The 27,360-nt window shown below is 40.6% G+C and overlaps 1 protein-coding gene across 1 annotated transcript in view; it reads left to right on the top strand.

The window, feature by feature from the left end:
* The first annotated feature begins 18,877 nt into the window (after positions 1 to 18,877).
* The window catches only part of LOC101529756 (putative vomeronasal receptor-like protein 4), a 32,029-nt gene continuing 23,546 nt past the window's right edge, over positions 18,878 to 27,360 (top strand). Inside the window, exon 1 of the mRNA XM_058671869.1 lies at positions 18,878 to 19,741. Within this exon, the coding sequence (XP_058527852.1) occupies positions 18,878 to 19,741 (864 nt within the window). The remainder of the gene's footprint in view (positions 19,742 to 27,360) is intronic.

Genomic DNA, 27,360 nt, shown 5'->3' with positions numbered 1-27,360 from the left:
AATATAATTCAGCAACAACAATATCCCTCTAAATATTGGGAAGAAATAAGCAAAAGATTTGCATATCTTTTTCAAAAGAGGAAACACTTTGGGATAACCTTCCCCCATAGCACTTGCATTCCATATGGAAACTAGTTCCAGTTCAGTCTCTACTTATTATCTGGTCATTCTACAGCTTGGGGAGTGAATCAGAAGATGGAAGATCTTCCTTTCTGTCTCTCCTTCTCTCGATATATCAGATTTTCAAAAATAATAATAATAATAATGAAAAAAACCAATCTTTTTAAATGGAACTATTTGTGGCAAAGAAATTATTTTAAGATAATCACTATTAGCCATTTGAAAATGCAGGTCAGCACCTCAATGAGGGCTGGGCATTCGATGCAGTGGTTAAGTGTCACTTTGTACTCATATCCCAAATGAATTCCTGGTTGGAGTTCTAATTTTGCTTTTGCTTTCTGACTCCTTGAATACGTTGTCTCAAATGCCTTTTAGTCACACCTTCAAATCCCATATTTATAACTAAGGACAGACCATATGTTCAAGCACCTGCAGCTTGAATTTCCTAAAAATCCTGCATGCAGGACACTAATGAAGTTACCACAATGTGCAATTTTTGCTGTGCTCACTTTTCTTTTCTATATCTTAACATATGTCTACATATTCTAATTTGTGCATGGAATGTTTTTTCTCCTTTTTTTTTAAAAAAAGATTTATTTATTTTCATTGCAAAGTCAGACACATGTAGAGAGGAAGAGAGACAAAAATATCTTCCCTCCGATGATTCACTCACAAAGTGACCGCAAAGGTTGGTGCTGTGCTTACCTGAAGGCAGGAGCCAGAAACCTCCTCCAGGTCTCCCACGTGGGTGCAGGGTCCCAAGGCTTTGGGCCATCCTCAACTGCTTTCCCAGCCACAAGCAGGGAGCTGGATGAGAAGCAGGGCTGCCAGGATTCGAATCAGTGCACATATGGATTCCGGGTGCATGCAAGGTGAGGACTTAAGCCACTAGGCCAGAGCTTGACCCCCATTTTTCTCTCAATATTTTTGATTCTGTTTTCTACACAAAATTGCATTTGTGCTGACCAGTGCTACAAGAATAAATGTTTTACTTTTTAGAGGGCTGGTGATTTTTTACTCAACACTGAATGCAGTTCCTTGACCTTCAGTTATATCTAATTATGTCATTACAACTATCAGGAAAAATAAAGTGAAGCTGAACATGAATCGGCAGACCGACAGTAGTCAGAATGGGGATAGAGAAAGATTTGATTTATTTTGTGATCTGAAGGTGAAGTCAGTCTCGTAGCATTAGAAGAAAACTATGATTAAGTGGTAGCTTGGGGCACAGTCTTCCCCTACGTGTCCTGACACAAAGTTAGAAAGCTCCCTGTGATGTCACAAAGATGCTCAGTCAAACCCTGTCCTGCAGTAACCATGGAGACCTCTCTGTGACTCAGTTCTCAGCCCTTAAACCTTCAAGCTACCTCACCAAGCCATGGAGATGTAAGGGAGTCTTGCTCCATGCTTCTGCGTTGGCTCTGCTAGGACCTGGTGACTGAATGTCTGTGATTGATAGATTGTTGGCCCAAGCTATGGAGGCCCCTGACTTCTCATATTGGTAGGTGAGCTCTGGTATTAGACAATGAAGAGGGAAGGCCCCTTACCATGATACTGTGAAGATCATGGCATATGTTGTGGCCTCAATGGTCCCACAGAGGAGGATGTGGTGACCTCTTGTACTGGGTTTGCTCTTGTACTGGATTTTCTGGTTCACAGTAGATGACAAGGGTTCTGTAATACACTCCCATGCTGACAGGATACTCAGGTGAGGATGGCCTTGTGCACAACGAGCAGATGTGAGAACAGTTCAGTCTGATATTCCAGGCAATGTTGCTCTGTGATGGCCTTTGTACATGAACTTCTGTGTGTATGTTTGTATGTGTGTGTATGTGTCTGTCCATGTGTACGTTTAGCTTGGACATGAAGGAAATATTTTACTTTTTTCAGGTGCAGGAAACAGAATAGACAATGTATCCCTATTTGTTTGAAGCTGCTGTTGTAGGAAACCAGGTACAAGGGGTAAAAAGTCAAATTAATATTCTGAAGATGATGACTTTTTATTTAGTATTTTTTGATGCAGTTTAGTTGGCACTGGTTCTCCATTCCACCTCCCCAAGTTTCCTCCCATCCCTTCTGCTTTCTGCACCAAACTCACAGTGGGTGTCTTTTATGAATTTTCCCCAAGGCCATCATGCTGCCACTGGATTATATCTCCCAACCATGTAGGAGACTGTCAGTCATTTCCTTGTGACTTTACTCCCATATCCCTGGCCCATAATGAATCTTTGTTATTTGTGGGCAGTGCCGCAAACAGTGATAAAAAGGACATTGACCATTTCAGGTAATTTATAAATAATCAGTCTCTTACAGATGCTAGGTTAATGAATTCAAGCACAAGATCTTATTACAAATGGTAATGAAAGTATGTAGTGACATAAGGTAAGATTCACATGTAAGATCCCAAGATTTGACATTATAGTATCTTATATTAGAGCAAACATGATATCTGACCTTTTGGGTTTGGCTCATTTCCCTTAGCATCAATGGTCTAGTTTTGCCCATTTGGCCACAAAGTATTGTATTTCACTTTCTGATATAGTCAAGTAGTATCCCACAGTGCAGATAAGCAGATAATGGGCAATTAGTTTGTTTCCATGTTCTTGTGGTTGGTGACCATGCTACAATGAACATTGGAGTGCATGTTGCTTTCTCATGTAACAAATCTATATTCCTAGAAGTGGTATTGCTGGGTCATATGGTTGGTGGAGGTTTAATTGCCTGCATGTTCTCCATACAGACTTATATAACGGTTGCCCCAGCCTGCAATGCCACCAGCAGTGGAGTAGGGTGCCTTTTTCACTGCAAGATTGCCAGCAGATGTTGTTAGTAGTTTTCTGTATGTGGGCAATTCTTGCTGGAGTTAAGGGGAGACTCAGTGTTTGTGTTTGAATTTCCCTTATTGGCAGAGACCTTGAGCATTTTTTCTTGTGTCTGTTAGTCATTTGCATTTGTTCCTTTATAAAATGTCTGCTCATTTCCCATGCCCATTGCTTCACTGGTTTATTCCTTCTGATTTTATTGTTGTTCTGGAGTTCTTTGTATATTCTGGAAATCAGCCGTTTGTCTCCTGTGTAGTGTGCAAAGATCTCCCATTCTGTTGGTTGCCTTTTTACTTTGTTGATTGTTTCCTTTGCTGTGCAGAAGCTTCTTAGCTTAATGTAGTCCCATTTATTTATTGTGTTGCATACTTCCTTTGCTTTTGATGAATTTTCTAGGAAGTCAAGGCTTACACCTGTATCTTGCAGAGTATTTCCAACTTTATCTTCCAAATGGTTGATTGTTTGTAGGTATAGGTTTAGATCTTGTATCCATTTAGATTTGATCTTTGTGTGTGGTGAAAGGTGTGGGTCTTGCTTCTTATTTCTACAAGCTGCTAGCCAGTTATCCCAACAGCATCTAATGAAGAGACCTTCCTTTTTCTTAGGTTGTTTTCTAGTTTGTTGTTGTTCGTTTGTTTGTTAAAGGTTAGATAGATGTACATGTGTGGTTCCCTTCTGAAATTTTTTCTACTCCATTGACCTATATTTCTGTTTCATTTTTCCATATGCCTGGATGCTCTCATGTTTGGCATGTAAATATGTATTATTGTTATATTTTCTTTGTGAATGACTCTCTTTATCATTATGTAGTGTCCATTCTTATCTCAATATCTCTCTTAGTGAAGTCTATATCATTTAAAATTAGAAAAGCTACAGCAAATTTTTTCTTCTTTGCATTTGTGTGAAGTTTCATTTCCCATCCTCTCACTCAGCTTCTTTGCAACTGTGTTGATTATGTATGTCTCCTGTAGGCAGCGGATAGTTAGGTCCTGTTTTATGATCCATTGCTTTATTGTATATCTTTTGATTGGCAAGTTTAGGCCACTTGTGTTTAGAGTCAGTATTGAGAGGTTATGGTTTAGCCCTGTCATGATTGTGTGTGTGTGTGTGTGTGTGTGTGTGAGTGTGTGTATGCATGCTGTTGTCTCTGTTTAATGTTGTTTCCTTTCATGTGTCATGAGAAAAAGCTTCCCCTTCTGTCTGATATTCTTTCTTCTGCAGCATTCATTCTATTGGTCAAGCTTTTTTTTTCAATCCTGAAATTTCATTGTGATCTGGCTTATTTTCTCTGCTAATGTTATTTTTGAAGTCCTTGAGTTCTGCCCAATGCTTCTCATTGTCTCTGCATAGTTTCCTGATGCTTTTTAAATTTTCCTTATCTGGTAGCTTCTTCCTGTCTTCATCTCACAACTCTGAGACTGAGGTTATTTTTTGGTCACTTTTTGGGCATGTGCTTTCTTCTTCATCTGAATTATTTATTTTCTTGGCAACTCTTCCTGTTTATATGTGTTTTATTGTCATTTTGAGATCTTAGCTTCTGATGTGTTTTTATGAGTTCCTGGGACCACTATATTGGTCCACTGCCATGTGCATTGCATGGCCCATCAGATGGCCAGGCAACTAGGATGTTTGTCAGCTGCTGCCAACTTGTGTGTGACTGGTGCTTTCACTCTCCTCAGCATTCACGTTTCCCAGTCTCAGGTGGGTGTGGAACTTTGCAACTCAGAGCCTGCAATTTCCGGTTCTGTGCACAAGTCCTTTCCTGCTGACGACTTCACAGCCTCTACCCACTGGGAAGTTGGCTAGAGTGGGAGTGATGTAGCCACTGATACACAGTGTGTAATCAGCAGCTCGGTTCTCCACACTCTGGAGTCACTGAGCCTTCACTCATCCCTAATGCGCAAGTGACAGCATGGGGTAGTGTGGCTTTGCTTTGTCACAGAATTTGTAACTCCACCACTGGGTTCCCCTGTAGTCTGCTGGGCATTTTTATGGTGCCATACTACTGTTATGCACCCTCGGAGTCTGACCTTACATTGCTGGGTAAACAAGAGAAACCTATGACCATGGTGGTGGTGGGTAATGCTGTGTTTCTGTTTTGGATGATTTTAATGTCCCTCTGGGTGGCCCAGCTCTGAGGTGTTTTGGCTGGGGGTGGCTCAGATCTTACTCCATGTGTCTCCAGTTTGCATGTTTCATTTCCCAACTACCGTTTCCCCAGTGACATTCCCTCCTCTGGCAGAGGCTTCTCAGGTCTCTGCTTGTAGTTTCCTCCTTGGGGCATTTTTTAGCCCTTTGGTGTCCTGATATGAGTCCTTTTGCCTCCCTCCATTTCTTATGCTTATACTAAGACTCCCACTAGCATCTTCCCTGCATTGATGCACAACAGCTAGATTGCAATCTTGAGAGAATTTCTGCTGCCTTCTCTTGCCTGTTTAATAATTGCCTTGTTCCTGTGGACTCCAGGGAGCTTCAGACACCTTTTCCTGCAATTCTGTACTTCCTTCTCTCTCCTCTGCCTATTTCTATCCCTATCTCTCCACACACGTAGCTACACCAACCTTCTGTGTTTGGCCATCTGTTCTGTGTTTTTTTTTCAATGATGAGGCTTCTTAAGGAACAAAATACAAAGCATTCATAGGGGATGAGAGAAAACACGGTATCAAGAAGAATTCTGCATTCCTGAAAACAGTGGGAATATTTCTCAAATTCCCCCAGTAGTTTTCAAAACCTTTAAATCCCATACAGACTCTATTCATATTCTTAAGTTGATATTTTCTTTCTTTGAACCAATCCAATGGGTAAGCTTGTATAGACTCTCTTATTGTCCTAATGCAGAATTTGCAGATTTTAGGATGCAATATGTTAGAGTACTCCGGTTCATTTCCTCACATGCCTTTAGTCACCTTTATCCATATATTTTCCAATGATTAAAAAGGATCTTTATGTGTTTTGGGGGGTAGTGAATTGCCCTGTTGTTGCCTTTGCTATATATATACTCTCTACTGTGAATCTTTCTGAAATTCTGCTTATTGAACACTTAGGCACTGACAGCCTTTAGTTTTATGAGTTTTCTTTGCTTTCTTTTTTTAGATTTATTTTCATTGGAAAGCAAGATATACAGAGAGGAGGAGAGACAGAGCAAAGGATCTTCCATCTGATGATTCACTCCCCCAGAAACCACAATGGTCAGAGCTGTGCTGATCCAAGGCCAGTACCCCAGAGCCTCTCCTGGGTATCCCATGGGGTTCAGAGTTCCAAGGCTTTGGGCCATCCTATGATGCTTTCCGAGGTCACAAGCAGGGAACTTGTTGCTAAGCAGATCCTCAGCAATTAGAACCATTGCTCATATGGGAGCCTGGCGTGTGTAAGTTGAAGACTTTTGCTGCTAGGCTACCATATTGGACCTGTGAGGTTTTCTTAACCTTATAATAAGCAACAAAGGCCAAAAGAAGTCTGTTTATGAGTTTAGTGAAATTTAGATAGAAGTTTAAATGCATTTGGGAGCTGTGTTGTGGTGATATTGAATCTCTTAAAACCTAGCTTTCCATTCCTTTCTTTCTTTTTTTTTTTTTTTTAAAGATTTATTATTATTGGAAAGCCGCATATACAGAGAGGAGGAGAGACAGAGAGGATGATCTTCCATCCGATGTTTCACTCCCCAAGTGAGCCGCAACGGGCCGGTACACACCAATCCGATGCCGGGAAGCAGGAACCTCTTCCGGGTATCCCACGTGGGTGCAGGGTCCCAAAGCTTTGGGCCGTCCTCGACTGCTTTCCCAGGCCACAAGCAGAGAGATGGATGGGAAGTGAAGCTGCCGGGATTAGAACAGGCGCCCATATGGGATCCCGGGGCGTTCAAGGTGAGGACTTTGGCCGCTAGGCCACGCCGCTGGGCCCATCCATTTATTTCATTCTAATCGGGTGAAAACTACTTTTATATGAAAAAATGTACATTGATTTTTGAACATAAATTAGGTGTATTTTAAACCTTGATTTTCAAACCTATGTTGCATTAAATCAGAACACATGCAAATGCATTGAAATGTTCTTTCTAGAAATTTATATGGAATTTCATGCTGTGAATATTTATCTTGCTTGTACATCTTACAAATACATTCGTTTGAGCATTCATTAAAGCCATGCATTTTGTTTTTATAGAATAGTTACATATTTTCATACATAACTTCAGTTTTCTGAATGGGATCTTTAGAATGCTCAGAGAAAGACAGGAGATATCATTTGAAACTTAATTTTAATGGGATATCCCCCCTTACATTTCTTAAAAGCTTATGAAAAGTGAGCAAATTAATACAGACTTAGAAGCATAGAGGTGCTTCCTACCTACCCACCATCCTTCCTATTTTCATTTCTTAAAACATTTTAACAATGGGATAGTTTAATTTCATTTTGCAGTTACAGGCTTCACACTCCATTGGTAAAAATTTCAACAAATATGGATTGGCATGATGGCTGAATAGCCGGCTAAATGCTGACTTTGCAAGAACTAGGATTCCATATGGTTGCTGCTTTGTGTCTTGGCTGCTCTATCTGCCATACAGCTCCCTGCTTATGACCTGGGAAAGCAGTAGAGAATGGCACAAAGCCTTGGGATCCTACACTCATATGGGAGACCTGGAAGAAATTCTTGGCTCCTGGCTTTGGATCAGCACAGGATTGGCTGTTGTAGCCAGTTAGTGAATGAGCTAGCATGTGGAAGTTCTTTTTTATCTCCATAAATCTGATCTGAATTTTCAATAAAACAAGAAATACTTAACATAACAATGAGAAAAAATCCTACTGTTGCTGAAGAAAGTAAACATAGTCTGAAACAAGTAACTCAAATGTCAGGTTGCCATTGTTGCTCCAGTAGATGACATCTGCTTTGTACACTGAGTATGAGTTATCACATCTCCTTTTACTAGAGATTCTCCCTGCACACTGTTTTACTGTGGTGATAATCATTCATATTTCTGTTGGTAGCATATATGTTAGCATATTTGCTAAGGAGTCGTGTCTATGTCAGATTGATGGATATAATATTATGGTTGGAATTTTCTTCCTTTAAGGACCTAGGCTATTTTTCTGCATTCTCTCCTAGCCTGTATGTCTTTCATTAAGATATCAGCTTTTGTTCTAATTGAAGATTCTCAAGAGGTAATCTGGAGTGTTTTCTCATGACTATTTTGGAAAATTTTCTCTCTCTCTTTTAAGGTTGAGAGGTTGATTATGATGTTTTGTGGTAAAATTGATTTCTGTTCATGCTTATCAGTAGTTCTGCATGCTTCCTGTACTTGGTGTCTCCCTTTCCCTCATCAGGGAAGTTCTCTGCTATTTTAGGCCTTCTAACATTAAATACTCTTTAAGTTTTCCTGATATGTTTTCTGGTTGTTTGTTAGACTAAAATATTTCCAAGGAGCTGTCTTCTACCTTAGATATTATTCTTCGTCCTCATGAGCCCATTGAAAGTTTGCATGGCATTTTATGCTTGCCACATTGAGGTATTCATTGTTAATATTGTTGTTTGAAGAATTTTTGAGATTTCAAACTTCTGCACAATGTTTGATTTGTAGCACATGCTGATATACTTACCTTAATGATTTTTCTTTGTGCTTTTTGATTAATCCCATGATTGTTTTTTCATTCATTTTCAGGTACTTCATCAATATTTCATACTTGTAATAGTTGGAATTGACATACTCTTTCTGAGTCATAATACCTTCATTTTCTCTTTTATGCATTTGTGACATGCAGAAGAACCTCACAGGTGCCCAGGGGCTCCCGTCCCTAAAGCCCCACCCACCCAACCACCACTGACCCACCTCTCACCACCCTTCCTGCTTTTCTTCTTTAGAGGTGTTGTCTTTGATATATACATCTGTAATTTGCTTCAGTGACTGTGCCTACAAAATGTGCCCATGTTGCAGGATATTAAGGTCAATACTCAAGTGAAGTGAGAATCCAGAATGACACCAAAATTGGCCATAGTTGATCTATTTTGTTAGCATGGAAGAGGCAATGATCATGATTGTTATTATAGTCACAGCGTCACCTCCTTTCTTCCTAAGTAAACCATGTACAACAATAAACTTGAGTGGTTATAACTACCCATTCTATGCCAGGACATGTGCCCACATTATGTGTGTGCTAACTTCTCTGCGTATCCAGATTCCAAGCTACATACAGCATGCCCTTTTACAAAGTCATCAAATTCATAAGGTCTCTGCATCAGATTCTTATGATTGTGTTATTATAAATCTTTGCTCAGATCCACTGGTCTGCCATGATCTCAGCACCAGCTACCTCTGGGGGATCTGTTTTGGTAGATTGCACCTTTGGCCCTCCGAAAGGTGGAGGTGTGTGCATGTCTCATAGTTCCAAGTGAGGGCTATCTCCTGTCTGGCCTCAATTCCTAACACAAATTCTGTGGGACAAACAGAAATATTTTCTTTAAAACCTCATGAAAATTAAATCATCTCATATTATTTCATTTCCAACTGTGATGTCTGGGATTATATCATGTGGTAGGATCTATTTGGGAATCTATCACTAATGCAAAAATTGTCATGCAGTAAAGTTCTTTCTACAATGATCTTAGAAATGGAAAAACTGTGAGGACTCCCATAGGCCATCTGAAAAAGATGAATTTTTTTTTCCCTTTATCATTAGTGATGACAATAAGAAAGAATATAGAGTTGATCAATACAGGATGTTTTATGATACAGTTCCATATGCTCTGGGAATCTTCTTAAGAAAATGATGCTACTGGGCCCGACAGAGTGGCCTAGCAGTTAAAGTCCTCACCTTGAACTCCCCGGGATCCCATATGGGTGCCGATTCTGAACTCGGCAGCTCCACTTTCCATCCAGCTCCCTGCTTGTGGCCTGGGAAAGCAGTCAAGGACAGCCCAAAGCTTTGGGACACTGCACTTGTGTGGGATACCCGGAAGAGGTTCCTGGTTCCCGGCTTCAGACTGGCACAGCACTGGCCATTGCGGCTCACTTGGGGAGTGAATCATCGGACAGAAGATCTTCCTCTCTATCTCTCCTCATCCTGTATATCTGATTTTGTAATAAAAATAAATAAATCTTTAAAAGAAAATGATGCTACTGTGTGATCTATGAATCGATAAAGAATTTAATATGAGAAAATAAATGCTTTGAAGAAACAAAAATAAAACATTGAAATCATGAGATACAGTTTCCACTGAATGTTGGTGAGATATGTCTCCTGTAGGCAACAGATAGTTTTTTTAAAATTCAGTCTACTAATCTATGATGTTTGATGGATGAATTTACTAGACTTACATTCAGAGCTAATATGAATGGGTGGTAATTTGGTCCTGCCATTTTAGCCATGGATTGTTCATTGTTTGACTTATCGTCTGTTGTTATTTTACTGGGATGCTCTTCATATTTGCCTTTGGTTTTGGAGGGTGCTATTTCATTTCTCCATGGAGAGAACATCTTGAAGAGTCATTTGCAAGGCAGGTCTGAAAGAGGTCCATTGGTTGAGTTTTTTTGTACTGTGGAAAATTTTATTTAATTTTCAAAATCAAAAGAAAACTTTGCTAGATGTGTTATTCAGGGATAATTTTTTATTCTTTTATAACCTGGAATATGTTGCTGCATTCTCTTCTGGACTGTAGACTTTCCTGTGAGGGGTCTTCTGTGAGTCTGAATGTCATTTTTCCATATGTCAATTGCTTTTTCCACATTAACATTTAAGGATCTTTTCCTTATGTTCAACTGAATACAGTTTGCTTATTATTTGTAATGGTAAAAATTACTTTTGGTCAATGCTGTTGGGAGTTCGGCCTACCTCTTTTCTGTTTCCAATTCTTTCTTCAGGTTAGGGGAGTTTTCCTTTATTATTTTGTTAAATACATTTTTTGAGATTTATTATTATTATTGGAAAGCCGGATATGCAGAGAGGAGGAGAGACAGAGAGGAAGATCTTCTGTCTGATGTTTTACTCCCCAAGTGAGCTGCAACGGCTGGTGCGCGCCAATCCGATGCCGGGAACCAGGAACTTCTGCCGGGTATCCCACGGGGGTGCAGTGTCCCAAAGCTTTGGGCTGTCTTCGATTGCTTTCCCAGGCCACAAGCAGGGAGCTGGATGGAAAGTGGAGCAGCCTGGATTAGAACCATATGGGATCCTGGGGAGTTCAAGGCGAGGACTTTAGCTGCTAGGCCACTCTGCCGGGCCCTGTTAAATACATTTGTAAACCCAGCTTATCTTTCTGCACATTCTTGAATTCCCACAACTCATATATTTGGCCTTTTAATAGCACCTCTTAATTCTTGAATACTTTTTTTTTTACTTTGACTTTTCCAGTTTTTGATTGTTTCTCTTTTGCGGCAAGAAATATATCACAATTCTAATATTCTTTTTTCTGCCTCATTCTATTATGGAGGCTTTCCACTGAATTTCTAATTTGCCACATTGTGTCCCTCATTTCCAATATTTCTGCTTCATTTTGTTTCGTTATTGCTATTTCCTGTGTATCATAATCCTTACATTTCTGCACGTGCCTCTCATTGCTGCCATGAAACTTTATAATTGTTTAAGCTCTTTAAACTCTGAGGTTGGCAAAGGCATCCATAATATTCATTGTGCCTCTGTCTCCTCTCTGCTCTTGTTTACTGTATTTCTGGTTAGCAGATTCCTCTCCTTGGAGAAGATTTCTAAACTCTGTCACCTATAGGCCTACAGTTTGATTTTACTTAGTGCATTTGGTACCTGCTTCTTTGATTGTAGTCACTTGTGCCACTCCATCCAGTGAATGTGGGTTGAATTTGAGTGATTCAGAGGATTTGGGGGACACAAATTGTTATAAATTGCTAGGTTGCTGGTGGTGCTGATTTTGCAGAATGCTGCTGGTCTTTAGGTCTTTAGGCACCCTGTACCTATTTTGACCTGTAGGTTGCCAAGGTCAATATGATTTTCCCTGTGGAATCAGGGTAATGCACTGAGCTGGAAGACAGCTCACTCCCAGCTCAACGCATGCGCAGCTCACTGTTGTTTCTTCAGTCTTATAGACTTTGGTACACTGTACAAAATGGCACCTGATGTGCCACTACTATAGTTCTTAATCTGCGGTCTGAAAACAAATCTAGCAATTTTACTCATGATTGGAGTTTTGAGTCTGGAGGTCCAGTTAGGTGGGAAGAATCTGTAAATAAACCATCCTTATGTATATTTATTTATTTATTTATTTATTCATTCATGCATTCATTTATTTTGGATACAATTTAGTACCTGACTCTTGTGTGCTCCAGCCAGTGCCAGGTCTGATGACTGAAGTCCATCATAAGCATTAGCCTACACACACTGGTAGTTGTAGTCACCCAGTCAGCTATGTCCCAAGCCCCATTATTGCAAAAACCAATGGATGCTGCAGCCCAACCCTTCTTACCGCACACTCAGCCTTCTCACACATGCAGGAACTGCATCCTATTTGGAGTGACCACCAAACACTCCCAATAGGCCCACATCCAATTTTTGTTCATGTGCATGGCATTTTGTGCTCAACTTCATCCTGTTTCAATTTGTTCTTTTACACATGAATGGTGTTGGAGCCTAGCTCAGCACACTGAGTCCCAGTCTAGCCCACAGTTATGCCAGCAGGTGCTAGCTGAACAATAGGCCTGTCATCAGCCCTTGTTCTCATGTTCATTGCTGGGAGATGTAGCCCATCAGAAGGGTGCCTGGAGTTTCAGTACTAGGGCCACTGCCAGCCCCAAATCTTGCACTTTCCAGGTGGTACTGCTGTCTAGCCTAATGGGACTTGCCCCTATTCCTAGTACTTGCAATTGATGCTGTGGAAATATCCAAGCAGCATGTACTTATTTTTCCTGATGCATAGTCCAATTGAATTAGGTCATTTAGCTCAGCCTATATTTCTCCCTGACTCAACTCATATTCAGGCCAATGGAAGCCGTAGCCCTTCCAAGACCGATCCACCACAATGCCCAGCTCTCAAGCTCATGAGCAGAGAAGTGGCCAACTGGGCAGTCCCTGGATTTCCCTTACACATTACCCACCCTGCTGGGGTCTTACATGTGCTGGTGACTGCCACATCCCATTCTGGCGTGGCCCAAATAAACTCAGCATTAACTGGCATAAGCTGCAGCCTGGCTCAGCCAGGCCTATATCATTTGCAGCTCATGCTGGCAAATGCTGTAGTCTAGCCTAGCCTGAACTGCCCACCATCCTGGCCCTAATGTGAACTGGCTAAAGTTGTGGCACAACCCAGCCTGTTGAATCCTGAGACCTGAGCTGCAATTATGCTGGAAATATTAGTGCCTAGTTTGGTCTGAGCTGCTCCTACCCTTGGTTCTTGTGCTCACCTGTGGGAAATGCATCTTGACAGAGGTGTTACCCAGGCTCATCTATCAAGTCAATTCCCAGTCACTGGTCTTGCTCATGCTGTAGGATGCATCACCCAGCCTGACTTGGCACACCTCCTATCCCAGCAGATATATTGGCCTTGACTGATTAGCCCACACTATTCTTGCTCTTACTGTTGGATACTACTGTCCAGTCCCACCAGGCCACCCTGAAATCCAGCTTTGAATGGCTCAGAGGGTGCAGATGCCATACCTAGCCTGTTTCATATCCATCCTGACTTTGCAAGCACCAGCAATTGCTGGAGCCTTTCTCAGTCTGGCACACCAAAGATCTTGCAAAGATATTGCAGACATGTCAAGCCAAGTTTGCCCAACTCCCTCCTCCTTTCTAGCTCCCACATTCTCCAGTGGGAGCTGCTGCTCAGACACAGCACCTCTTACCAGCCAGATACATATCTTGTGTATGCCAGTGGTTGTGACAACCTAGCCTGGGATAGCCCATACCATGGCTTGGCCTTTGCCATTGGATGCTGCAGGTTGCAAAGTCATTATGTCCCCAGTTACAAATATTGTTGGGTGGGTGATATGGCCTAGCCTGTCCCCTTCGGAATTTCAAATAATATGATAGGTTTGATAACCTAGCCTGCCACATCTAATCCTGGATCCTGTGTATGCCAATATGCTACCATTTGGACAAGCTTTGGCTGATCTACCCCTTGAGCCAGCACCAACACCTAGCAACAATTGGAGCAGCCCTGAATGGTCAGATCAATGCCCAGCCTTGACTCTGTGCTCATCTTAGGCAGCTACAGCCCACAAAGATAGTTCTCCAATTTCCTCCACCAGGCCCAGATCACAAATATTCCAGCATGTGCTAAGCCCTTACCTGACATACTCCATCCTCCAGTCTTGGCCTTTGGAGTGAGCCCACATATCCCCCTCATAACCTGTCCCAAGAATTGATTGTCTCACTTCCTGGTTAGTATCACAACCAAACTAATGTGACTCATCTCCTGATGTGACATTCACTAATGAATACTAGGCTGAAAGGTAGCCACCCGCAACCACCCACCCCAGCCCTAGCTTTTGTATGTGCAAATGGTGGACAATGGTAACTAGCTCAGGGCGGGTTTCCCACATGGGTGGTGCATTGGTCTGACCTAAAAAGATCCTTCAATTTCTCACCTTGAAATCACTGTTTAGGCCCCCTGGCTTACCTACAATTACAATGGCCTTGGGGGAAGTCCAGAAGAAATCCATTCCCCTCCTGTAACATGCTCCCTCAGAGGTCTCATCCTCCCACCCTGTTCCCTAATCAATCCACAAACCATGCAATGGATTGCATGGGTTCCCCATCCTGAATTTCTAGCAGTATGTTATGCTGCTCTAGCACCTTGTCTGCCCACTTGGAACCCAAGTACATGCATGGAGTGTCTGACAGTGTACTGTCTTCCTTAGACCCAAGCATGTGAATGAGCACTCAAGTCTGAACAACCAGTGCACCATGTCAGCATTCCAATCCTATATGCTCTCCTCATCCTTTTCCCAAGAACCCAAACATGTCAGAGTACCCCGGTGTACTTTGATGGCCCAGGCCCTGGCATAGTTTCCCAGTTCTAAAACCCACCTGAATGGCATGGTAGTAAACAAGTGTGTTTTAGAGAGCCTTCAATATCAAAACATATCTAGAAACATATCCTATTTTTGAAAACCCATCCTAGAAAGAATATAAAATAGGAAAATTTAAAAATTGATCTTGAGGCACATTAATTTTCTGACATCTAGCAGGGCAGAGCTTGTGAAACTATGTCACATAATGCAACATAATTTAAAAAAAGAAATATATTGTGACAATAGAATGATGGATTGTCAGTCAATGTCATAACTATAATGCCAAGAAACACTTAAATAGCAGAATGATGGACTTATGACTGTTTTTGAATTACTATACTACTTTAATATTATAGGGGAAATTGGTGGTGGAAGGGGACATGAGGAAGCCAGTGAAAGGAAATTCCAGAGCCTATGAAATTATGTTATAAAATTTAAAAAATAATATGATTACTTGCTTGTTTCAATTATATCAGTCTGAGAATTCCTGTGATCAGAAACCAGAATAGCAGGAATAGAAACAGGATAGCAGCAGCTCTACTCTATGAGCCTGACAATGAAGATCTAGCATATCTGCTTCCATAGCAGTCTCCATCTTGGATAGCAACATACATCCTTGACTGGGAAGGGTGGGCCTCCCACAATTCAGATGAGCAGAATGGATCGTAGAGTGTGACAGAATTTGTGCAAGTGTGGATATGCTTGTGGAAAAATATCATCACTTTAAAATCAGAACGTATTAGATTCAAGGGGTAAAGGTGACAAATAGGTGATTGGTGGGTATAACTGGCAGTTTTTATATTTCTGTGTTTGTGAAATAAAAGGGATTGTGAGTGAACTTTGCAGAGGAGACTTAATAGGAGGTGGTACGGCACCGGAGGTTATGTGTGATACATTGTTATCTTAACCTTGGCCCACTTTGCTTTTGAAATGTGGAGTACACTATTTGTCTCTCTAGAAATGAGCTTACCTCAAAGTCGAATAGAGGAAATGCAGTGTGCATTCTGCTTGCAATGCAAATGGCCTGGTTCAGGGATATGTCCCCTTGGAGAAAAGATATCTTTTCTTAAGTTGGAAAGCACAAGTGAGCAGTTTCCTAATTTTCAGTTGTTGTATTCTTTCGCTGAGATGCTAACACCACAGAACCAGCAGGGATCTCAGCACATGTCTCCATGGGGATAACTTGGGAAATCAGCTGTGGCTTGTACCTGTCCTAAAGTCAAGCTTATTGTTTTCCTCTTGTCTCTTGGCAAGGATTGAGAGGAGAAAACATGCCCAGGCAGGCTTGCCGTGGAGAAATGAGTCCACAGGTGAGAGGAGTGGAACACAGCTGCTCTCCTCTGCTGTCTCAAAGAACCTAGGAAAGTTTACTTTTCCCTGGGGTGGCTACACCTCTAAAGATGATGAGGCCAGTGCTGTCCTGCTTCTGCAGGTCAAATGACAGTAATGGGCCTGGAGGAAGATGAGCTGGTACCATCACTTTCTTATAACCACATCTTGAGGAATCATCTCACAATGTGTTCATATCAGAGGCTTAGCTGGGTGAGTGTCTTTCTTTATATTCATGTAAAGTATTTTTCAAGAGCAGGTGGGTTCTGGGATGGTTTTTGACAGTTCTCCATTTATGGTATCAATCTTAGATCACTGAAATTGGAAATTTTATCAATTATATTTATACATGAGTGAACAGCTTTGCAAAAGCATACTTATAATTTTCTATCAGTTTGAGTTGGAATTTGCATTTAGTATCCCTCAGTCTAACACATTTCAATTTAACTTACTTAATTATCTTTGATCTAGTAACATACAAGTGCCCAGAATTGAACCAAAATGCTTTGGTGATAGTGCATTCATGCCCGATAAGGAAGGTGAAGTTTGGTAATGTGGCCCCAAGGCTCCTCATCAGGGAACATGGAGCACAGGTGACATTTTTCTCTTTTGTCTAACTTCAACATTTAACACGTTGCTAGGGTATCCCCTCATTGGAGTGATACACGGGCAAGCATGTGATTAGTGCTTACTAACACAGTTTTTCCCCGTCTAATGTCTACTTGAACCTCATGATTTTAACAATGCATTTTTAGGGAGCATTTTTGAACTCAAGTTTAGTGCTTATGATTAATGCCTTTTCTTGCTGTTCTTTTTGTCTCCTACCTCTTAGTGATAATTTTGTTTCTTTTTTAACTGAATCTTACTGAAAACTCAGCTTGTGAGATTGTGCATGTGGTCAACACTAACTCTGTGTTTTAAGTTTGCCTGCATTAAATTCCACTTCTAAGAAGAGGTGACACAGTGTAGTAATTCAATGCTATCGGAGGCTTATCCAGTTTGTTCTAGAATTTGTTGATTTTGTTTGAAAATATTTTTTGAGTAGAGTGAATCATGTTAGAAAAGATGTTAATCTGCTTGATTTTACCAGCTAATTCAATTCCATGAAAATACTGTCAACTAGTCACACCTATTTTTTCATGAGAATTTCTGATTAAATTTTGGTGTTGTGAATGATGTCATTCATATGTCTTCAAATGCCTCTCAAGAAATATGATAAAACTTATGATGATGATAACACTTGTGATTAGCATAGTAATAACGTAACAGTGTTATTTTACCATAGATATTTCTTCTTCTTAAATCTATACAGAAGACAGAAATCAGTGTATATTCATTCATTCATAGAATAATGCTTAATTTAGCATTCATACTATAGCACTACTCAAATAACTGCTATTGAGTTCAGCATAAGAAAAAATGTTTTATAGAATAATTTTCTGGGAGAAACCATTGTGATTAAGTTGCCTCTTTGGTTAGAAATTTTACATCAGAGATTGTACATCAGAGGGTGATTCTCTCTCCCTCTGTATCCTTTTTAGTTTTGCATAATTCATTTTAAAAACACAATGCCTGTTCTAATTAGTCCTCAAGTTTTGCAGATGGTTTCTCACCATCTTGATACTCTGTTTTATGCACCTGTCAAATCCACCAACTTTTAGAATGTGATTCAGAGATACCTGGCAATAGCCAAAATTTCTGATGTCACCTTTCTCAACGTCATTAGCATTTATTGCAGTGATCCTTCCATGATGGGTGCAACATTATTCACATGAAAATATAGAATACAAGATTGACTTTGAAATTCAAATAATGGTATTTTCAGACTCACATATGTAATATAGACAATTATCATTTGTAAGATCATGGGAACTTTGACAGCTTTCACTGTGGCTGTCATTGTTCATTCACAATTACCACGACTTTTATCCCATGATGTATGAAATATAACAATGCATTTTCATATGTATTTAACTGAAATAATTGCACAGATATTATTCTATGCTTACATTTTAAAAAGTATTTGTGATCTTACCAATGTGGAAGTTATCAATCATGTTGTCAACTTGATCTGAGTGCTTCTCCTGGCTCCGTGTTGTGCTAAGTGTGTACATACAAGTATATGGAGCAACCAGTTAACAGTTCTGATTCACAAGTAGTTTCACTCTCCCAGATTAATGCTTTGAAGCATGTTCAACAGCCGTTGAATCAACTAAGCAGTGAGTCCTCTGTTAACTCATTGCAAGTGATATAGTTTGGGAAGGATTTTATATTTCTGTTATTTCTGTATATGAGTTTTTTGTTTCATGTATGTGTGCATATATGTATAGAGGGTAATTGAAAAGGTACAGAAAATGAAATTAAAAATCAGATTGTTTTGTTTGAGAAGGACACAAATATAGAGGTCTTCAAAAGATTAAAAATGATATAAAATAACAACTTAAGTTATAAAGTAGTGAATTTTTATTAAAAAGAATTTCTACTAAGATGCAGAGGTTATAAAATAAGTGGATAAAATAGAAATCATGTTTTATGATCATTTTCCTGACAAAATGAAGTTCATGGGTCACACAAGGTTTGTCCTTTGTATTACAGATAGCTGACACATTTTCAAGTTTGCTGAGATGAACAAAGCCTCCACTTATGTTATCATTAAGAAATGTGTATACTTTCCAAGCTGGCATTGGCATCTTAGCCAATACCTTTCTCCTCATCTTCCACATCTTCACAGTCTGCCGGGTTCATAGCCCAAGGCCCACTGATATAACCACCTGTCAACTGGCTTTTGTGCACCTAATGATGCTAGTTATTGCTCTGGATATTTTATCTGCAGACATGTTCAAATGGCCAACTTTTCCCAGTGAACTGAAATGCAAGCTTTTGTTCTACGTGAGTAGGGTGATGAGGGGACTCTCAATTTCCACCACCTGTCTCCTGAGCATCATTCAGGTTATCACCATAAGTCCCAGCTCTTTCTATTTGTCAATGTTCAAACACAAACTAACAAATTATATTGTCATTGCTTCTTTCTGTATTTGGTCCCTCAACCTGTCTTCCAGTAGCAATATGATCATTTACACTGTAGCTCATTCTAACAGCAGTAATCTACTCAATATCAGTAAGTACTGCTCATTTTCCTCAATGAACTCTGTCATCAGGAAAATATTTTTTATGCTTGAATTATCCCAGAGTGTCTTCTTTGTAGGAATCATGCTGCTCACCAGTACATACATGGTGATTTTCTTATGTAGCCATCAGAGGAAGTCTGAGTACCTTCATAACATGAGCATTTCACCAAGAATATCCCCAGCAAAACGGGCTACCTGCACTGTCCTAGTGCTGGTGAGTTTATTTGTGATTATGTACTGTGTCGATATCACCATCTCAGCCTTTTCATCTGTACTGTGGAAATACGAGCAAGGCATCGTGGATGTTCAGAGGTTTATGGGAAACATCTATCCCACTGTCAGTCCTTTGGTACATATTAGTTCTGATAATAGGATACTTGCTCTTTTTATTTATTTTTTAATTATTTATTATTTAACTTCAGTAATTACATTGTATTATGTGACACAGTTACATAGATACTTGGGTTCTCCCACCCCTCCCCAAACCCTCCCACCATGGCGGATTCCTCCACCTTGTTGCATAACCACAGCTCAAGTTCAGTTGAGATTCCACCATTGCAAGTGTATACCAAACATAGAGTCCAGCATCTTATTGTGCACTCAAGTTCAACAGCTTCTTAGGTATACCCTTTCTAGTCTGAAGACAGAGCCAGCAGAGTATCATCCCAGTCAATTGAAAGCTCCAACATACCATCAGCAAAAATTTACATCATTATGGAATTAATTGACATAGTAATGAGTAACCAATATGTTAAAAGTAATTGCGAGTTCCCAGCCACCTTCTGTGACCACCTCACCTATACTTCAATTTAGTTTATACACAACATATAACATTCAAAACATAACATGTTATACATAACATCATATCATCTTAAATTAAGGCAAACATGTGGTATTTAACCTTTTGGGATTGGCTCATTTCGCTTAGCATTATGGTTTCCAGTTTGGCCCATTTGGCCACAAAGAACTGCATTTTGTTTTTTTTAATAGCTGAGTAGTATTCCATGGAGTAGATGTACCATAGCTTTCTTATCCAATCCTCTGTTGATGGGCATTTTGGTTGCCTCCATGTTTTTCCAATTACTGATTGTGCTGCTATGAGCATAGGAGTGCATGTTGGTTTCTCATAAAACAATTGTTCTGGATATATTCTTAGGAGTGCTATTGCTGGATCATACAGTATGCTGAATTTGAGTTGTTTGAATATTCTCCATACTGATTTCCATAGAGGCTGTACCAGCCTGCAGCCCCACCAGCAGTGGAGTAGGGATCCCTTTTCCCCGCAACCTTGCCAACAAGTGTTGTTGGTGCTTTTATTCATGTGGGCCAGTCTTACTGGCGTTAGGTGGTACCTCATTGATGTTTTAATTTGGATTTCCCTTATTGCCAGGGAACTTGAGCATTTTTTCATATGTTTATTTGCCATTTGGGTTTGTTCCTTTGTGAAGTGTTTGCCCATTTCCCATGCCCATTTCTTGAGTGGCTTGTTTGTTTTGACATTTTGGTTGTTTTGTAGCTCTTTGTATATTCTGGAGATCAGCCCTCTATCACCTACGTTGTGTGCTTCTATAGCTGTACAGAAGCTTCTTAGTTTGATGAGGTCCCAATTGTTTATTTTGGTCTCGATTCCTACTGCATTTCGGAGTCTTTTTTAGGAAGTGAGGGCCTACCCCTAAGTGTAGCAGTGTGTTTCCAACATTTTCTTCCAAAAGTTTGAAGGTTTCTGGATGTAGGTTTAGATCTGTTATCCATTTAGATCTGATCTTAGTGTATGGTGAGAGATGTGGATCTATCTTTTTGTTTTTGCAGGCTATCAACCAGTTGTCCCAACAGCATTTATTGAACACACCTTCCCATTTGCCTGGATTGTCGTTTGTCTTTTTGTCAAAGATTATTTGGCTGTATCTGTATGGGTTTCCTTCTGGTGTTTCTATTCTGCTCCATTGATATTCCTCTCTATCTTTGTGCCAGTACCATGCTGTTTTGTTAACCACTGCCCTATAGTATGTCCAGAGATCCGGAACTGTGATTCCCCCTGCTAACTTCCTGTTCTTCAGGATGGTCCTGGCTATCCGTGGTTTTTTGTGCTTCCAGATGAACCTTTGGATCATTGTTTCCAGTTTCATGAAGAATGTTTTGGGCAATTTGATTGGGATTGCGTTGAATGTATATATTGCTTTTGGCAGTATAGACATTTTATTGATATTGATTTTACCTATCCAGGAGCATGGGATGTTACTCCATCTTTTGAGGTCTTGTTCAATTTCTTTTTTAAGTAGTTTGTAGTTTTCTTCAAATAAGTCTCCTACATTTTTGGTTAGATTTATTCCCAGATATTTCATACTTTTCTCTGTTATTTTGAATGGTATCTTGCTGGTTAAGTCTTTTTCCATCTTGGGGCTGTTCGCATACACTATGGCTGTTGATTTTTGTTCATTAATTTTGTACCCTGCCACTCTACCAAACTCTCGTACAAGTTCTAGCAGTCTCTGTATTGAGTCTCTTGGCTCTTCCATATAAAGAATCATATCATCTGCATATAGTGAGAGTTTGACTTCTTCATTTCCCATTTGGATTCCTCTGATTTCTTTTTCTTGTCTTAGGCCTCAGCGAGTACCTCTAGGACTATGTTGAATAGTAGTGGAGAAAGTGGACATCCCTGTCTTGTTCCAGATCTCAGTGGGAAGGGTTCCAGCTTTTCTCCATTCAGTATGATGCTGGCGTTGGGTTTCTCATATATGGCTTTAATTATGTTGTGGATTTTTCCATCTATGCCTACCTTGGTTAGGGTTTTTAGTAGGAAGTGGTGTTGGATTTTGTCGAAAGCTTTTTCTGCATCTATTGATACTATCATGTGATTCTTGTTTTTCAGTTTTTGGATGTAGTGTATCACATTGATGGATTTGCAAATGTTGAACCATCCCTGCATTCCAGGGATGAATCCTACTTGATCTGGATGAACGATCTGTCTGATGTGTTTTTGAATTCTGTTGGCTAAGATTTTGTTGAGAATCTTAGCATCAATGTTCATCAAAGAGATAGGTCTGTAGTTTTCCTTCTCTGTTAGTTCTCTGTCTGGTTTTGGGATTAAGGTAATGTTGGCTTCATAGAATGAGTTTGGAAGGGTTGCCTCTTTTTCTATTGTTTTGAAGAGTTTGTAGAGGATTGGGGTCAGTTCTGTTCGGAATGTTTTGTAGAATTCTGGAGTGAAGCCGTCTGGGCCTGGGCTTTTCTTTGTTGGGAGGTCTTTAATCACTGATTCAATCTCTACTTCAGTTATGGGTTTGTTCAGGTCGTTTGTTGCCTCTGGGCTAAGTTTTGGCAGGTGGTAGAAGTCTAAGAACTTTTCCATTTCTTGGTGGTCTTCTGATTTGTTGGAGTACAGTGCTTTGTAGTAATTTCTAATTATGTTCTTAATGGATGCGGTGTCTGTTGTTATGTTGCCTTTTTCATCTTTGATGCTATTAATTCTTGCCTTCTCTTTTTTTTTCTTTGTCAGTCGTGCCAGTGTGGTATCTATCTTGTTTATCTTCTCAAAGAACCAGCTTTATGATTCATTGATTTTGTGTATGGTTTTTTTTATTTCTATCTGGTTGATTTCCTCCCTTGTTTTGATGATTTCTTGTTTCCTGTTGTGTGTGGGGCTCATCTGCTGCTGCTTTTCCAGTTCCTGGAGGTGTGTGGTTAGTTCCTGTATTTGGCGCCTCTCTTGGGCCTTGACATGAGCTCCAATTGTGATGAGTTTATCCCGTAGCACTGCTTTGGCAGTGTCCCACAAATTTTGGAATGTTGTGTCAGAGTTTTCATTGGTTTCCATAAATTTTTTGATCTCATCTTTAATTTCCTCTCTGATCCATTGTTCGTTTAATAGCATATTGTTCAGCCTCCAAGAGTTTCTGTATTTCCTGGGGCATTTTGAATTGCTGATTTCCAGCTTCATTCCGTGGTGGTCTGAGAGGGTACATGGTATGATTCCTATCTTTTTTAAGTTATTTAGGTTTGCTTTGTGTCCTATCATGTGGTCGATCCTGGAGAAGGTGCCATGCACTGCTGAAAAAAATGTATAATCTGTGGCCTTAGGGTAAAAAATTCTATAAATGTCAACCAAGTCCAGTTGTTCTGTTGTTTGTATGAGCTCTGTTGTTTCTTTGTTAGGTTTGTTTTGTTGATCTGTCTATAGTTGTTAGTGGGATGTTAAGATCACCCACTATTATTGTGTGCATATCTATGTCTCCCCTTAGGTCCATGAGTAATTGCTTCACGTAGCTAGGTGCGTTTGAATTTGGTGCATATATGTTCACAATGGTAATTACTTCCTGATGGATCAGTCCCTTCACCAATATATAATGTCCTTCCCTGTCCTTTTTGATGTGTGTCAGATTGAAGTGCACATCATCTGAAATTAAGACAGCTACCCCAGCCTTTTTTTCTCATCTATTGGCATGAAATATCTGTTTCCAACCTTTCACTTTCAGCTTCTTCGAATCTCTTCTGGTTAGATGTGTCTCTTATAGGCAACAGATTGTTGGGTGCTGTTTGATGATCCATTCTGTTAATCTATGCCTTTTGATTGGTGAGTTCAGGCCATTTGTGTTAGGAGTTAAAATGGAGAGGTTGTGATTTTGCCCTGCCATACTTGTTTTTGTGGGTGTTGATATCTGTGTAATTGCCCTTCCTTGTGTGGACTTTTGTGGGGAGATCTTCCTGTTTGCCATCTTTGCTTATGATTCACCTCCTTTTTTTCTGGATTTAGTGCATTTCTAAGGAGATTTTGTAGAGCTGGTTTTGTGCTGGCATATTCTTCTAATTTCTCTTTGCTGTGAAAGTATTTGATTTCGTTCTCAAATATGAATGAGATCTTTGATGGGTACAATATTCTTGGTTGACAGTTGTTCTGATTCAGGATTTGGAAGATCTTTGTCCATTCTCTTCTTGCTTTATGTCTCTTCAGAGAAGTCAGCTGTGATCCTGATTGGTTTTCCCCAGTATGTGATCTTTTCTCTGCTTCGTACTTGTCTCAGGATTCTTTCTTTGTCTTCATTGGAGTGGAACTTGAGCACCATATGTCTGGGTGAAGATCGCTTTGGGTCATATCTGCTGGGAGTCCTCTGACCGTCCTGGATTTGGGCTGGGTTCATGTTCCAAGTGTTTTGAAAGTTTTCCTGTATAATTTCGTCGAACACCATTTGCATTCCTGACTCTTTTTCTGCTCCTTCAAGAAGGCCAATAATCCTAATATTTGATTTTCTGAGGTTGTCTTTCATTTATTGTATGGTCTTATTGGCTTTGTTCAGACTTGTCTCCAGCTGTTTAATGAACTGGGTATGTTCGTTTTGTGTGTCTTCCATTTCAGAGATCCTCTCTTCTGCTGTATTTGTTCTGTTGGTTAGGCTCTCAATTTTGTGCTCTAAGTCAAGGATTTTACTTTTCATTTGTTGTATTTCTGAGGCTATGTGGTTCTTGAATTCCTTGAAGTCCTCCCAATTCTTCTCATTGTCTCTGACATATTTTAACATTATTTTTTTGAATTCCTTGTCTGGTAGATCTTCTATGTCTTCATCTCGCATCTCCGAAATAGACATTGGCTTTTGATCCTTTATTGGTAGGGTGTTGGCACTCTCATCTGGATCATTACCTTTTCTGGTATTTCTTCCCATTGTGTTAGTGTTTCTTTTTTGAGAGACCTAGGCACCTGTGTGCTGAGGGGTCTCCAAGCACTATCCTGTAGAGATCGGAGTCTGCAGGCGTGGAGTAGCAGGGTGTGGGAATTTTCAAGGCTCTTTTGGTGCGTCTCCAGAACACTGGACCTCAGGCCGCCACTTCCAGGACCAAGCAGATTCAAAGCGCACTCTCAGCTCGTTTCCTACAGGTATGCTACCACAGGGCGTGGGGGAGTGAAAGCACTCTCTGTGCGTGCCCCCTGTGCGCGCGATCACAATGCTCGGAGGATTCTAGGTGCTTTCTCAGTGTGTCCCCAGTGCCCGGGACTGCAGGGCGTGGAGGTTCCAGGTGCTCTCTGGGAACGCCTCCTGCACTCTGGTCCGCAATGCTCTCCTGGTTCATCTCCCAAGCACGGGACTATAGGGCTTGGGGTGTTCTAGGTGCTCTCTGGAAGCACCTCCTGTGCAGGCCTGCCCATCCCAGCGCTTGCAGAGGACTGACTGCCCCAGTGCTAGCACGGGACTGCCCAGCCCAGAGGCGTGCTTGGGTTCCTGTGGGATAGCACCGCCCAGCTGAGTGCCAGACCGCAAAGGCACGGGGTAGTATTCAGTATGCCTTTTGCCTTTCTCCCAGACACAGTTTTGGCAGTTTCAAGGCACTCTCCCTGTGTCTCTAGACGCTGGATTCTCGGGGGGGGGAGGGATGGGGAGACGAGCACCAATTGTGTTCAGGCTCTGTTCATGCCGCTTGGGGGCCAACTCCCGAAGCCTCCAACCCACCACTGTCCCCACCCAACTCACTCAAACCTCAGGTTCTTGCAGTCTGCCTCTTCCTCTGGTGGGAACCCTTGCCGTGGGTGCGTCTCCCGGCTCTTGCGTCCGTTGCTGGTCCCGGCGGGTGTAGGCGGGTGTAGGCGGGTGGAACCTGGAGGCTGCGGCGGTCCCAGTGGGACTTGGCGACCAGGGTGGGTGGATGCCGGCGGGTCCCGGTGACTCAGGGTCCTGGTGTCCGCAGCGGGCGGAGGTCCTGGCGGGTCCTGGTGACCAGGGTGAGCAGATGCCAGCAGGTCCCGATCACCGCCTGTCCTCACGGCCACAGCGTCTGCGGGATGGTAGGCGGCTTCCAGAGTCTGCATTCAAAGGTGACTCAGCAGGTCAGGAGCGGAAAGTCGTCTTCCCTGCCCTTTGTTTTGTTTTTCCCTGGTTGCTCTTCCGAGTTGTGTGGATTTTTTTGGTTCCACACTGTCCAGGGAAATTCACGTTCTTCTCCCTGTAGTTCTATGCTGCTCCACTTACGCTTTTGTCATGTTCTAGCACTCTCTGTCTGTGAGCTCTCTCACAGTCTTGATGGCCGACATAGATACTTGGTCTTTTTAAAAAACGTAGTTGTTTTAACAATAATTGTAATGCTGATGAAGCAAGTCTGAAAAAATAAAATACGTTGTTGTTGAAATAAACATAAATCCAGAATTTTTAGTGTAATATCAATGCGCAGAATATTATTTGTATTTTAACTTGTGTTTAGTTTATTTTCACCTTGACACTGCCAAATGTATGAACTTTTTGGTTTAATATTTTTCTTGTATTGACATTTCTGCCTCTTGTGCTTTCCTCATTTTGAGTAGAAAAACATTTTCTGAGCTTGCTCATATGAAGCTCCTTTTGACTCTTAGTCTTTACATCTTGTTACTTCACAAAGTAATCTAAATTTACTTGCTGAAAGCCCACTAACTAAATATCTGATTCTAGCTTCACAGTTTGTCTGTGACGGTAAACATTTGCTTTTGTTATTACTCTATATAAACTGTTGCAAGTTTGCTCTTGTTTTTGTAGATTAGGATCCTTTACTCAGCTTTTCTTGCTCGTTGACATGACACCATATAAAAAGTATTTAAGTTTTTTTTTTAGCTTTCACTTATTGACTATATTTCTGAATGCATGTATTTGTGTCTTCTGGTCAATTTTGGAAAGGTTGTGTAATACTTTAATTTCTTTTATACAGTCCATATAAATGCTGGATTATTTAATTCATTCTCAATTGAGTTTGTCTATATGTAGGAGTGTAATTTCAAGCACATTTTACATTTATATCGATTTTAATATACTTACCCTAACTGTGCTTAAAATTACACTTCAGTAGTCTTTCTTTAAACATGCTTTTATTTATATAGAGTTGTTTTTCTTTACCTCACTTCAATTAGCACAGGTTATATATTGAGTAATTTCACTATACTTAACAGTTATTTACTTGCATTTTTTCCAAACAAGCATTTATAAGCATATAGTTTCATATTATTTAGTTTTAATTCCTCCATATTTATTTTATTGACTTACATAT

The sequence above is a fragment of the Ochotona princeps genome, chromosome 13 (assembly GCF_030435755.1).
Source record: "Ochotona princeps isolate mOchPri1 chromosome 13, mOchPri1.hap1, whole genome shotgun sequence".
In the NCBI taxonomy this organism is placed as follows: domain Eukaryota; kingdom Metazoa; phylum Chordata; class Mammalia; order Lagomorpha; family Ochotonidae; genus Ochotona; species Ochotona princeps.
Note: the sequence above shows the minus strand (reverse complement) of the source record. Positions and strands in the feature narration are given on the sequence as shown.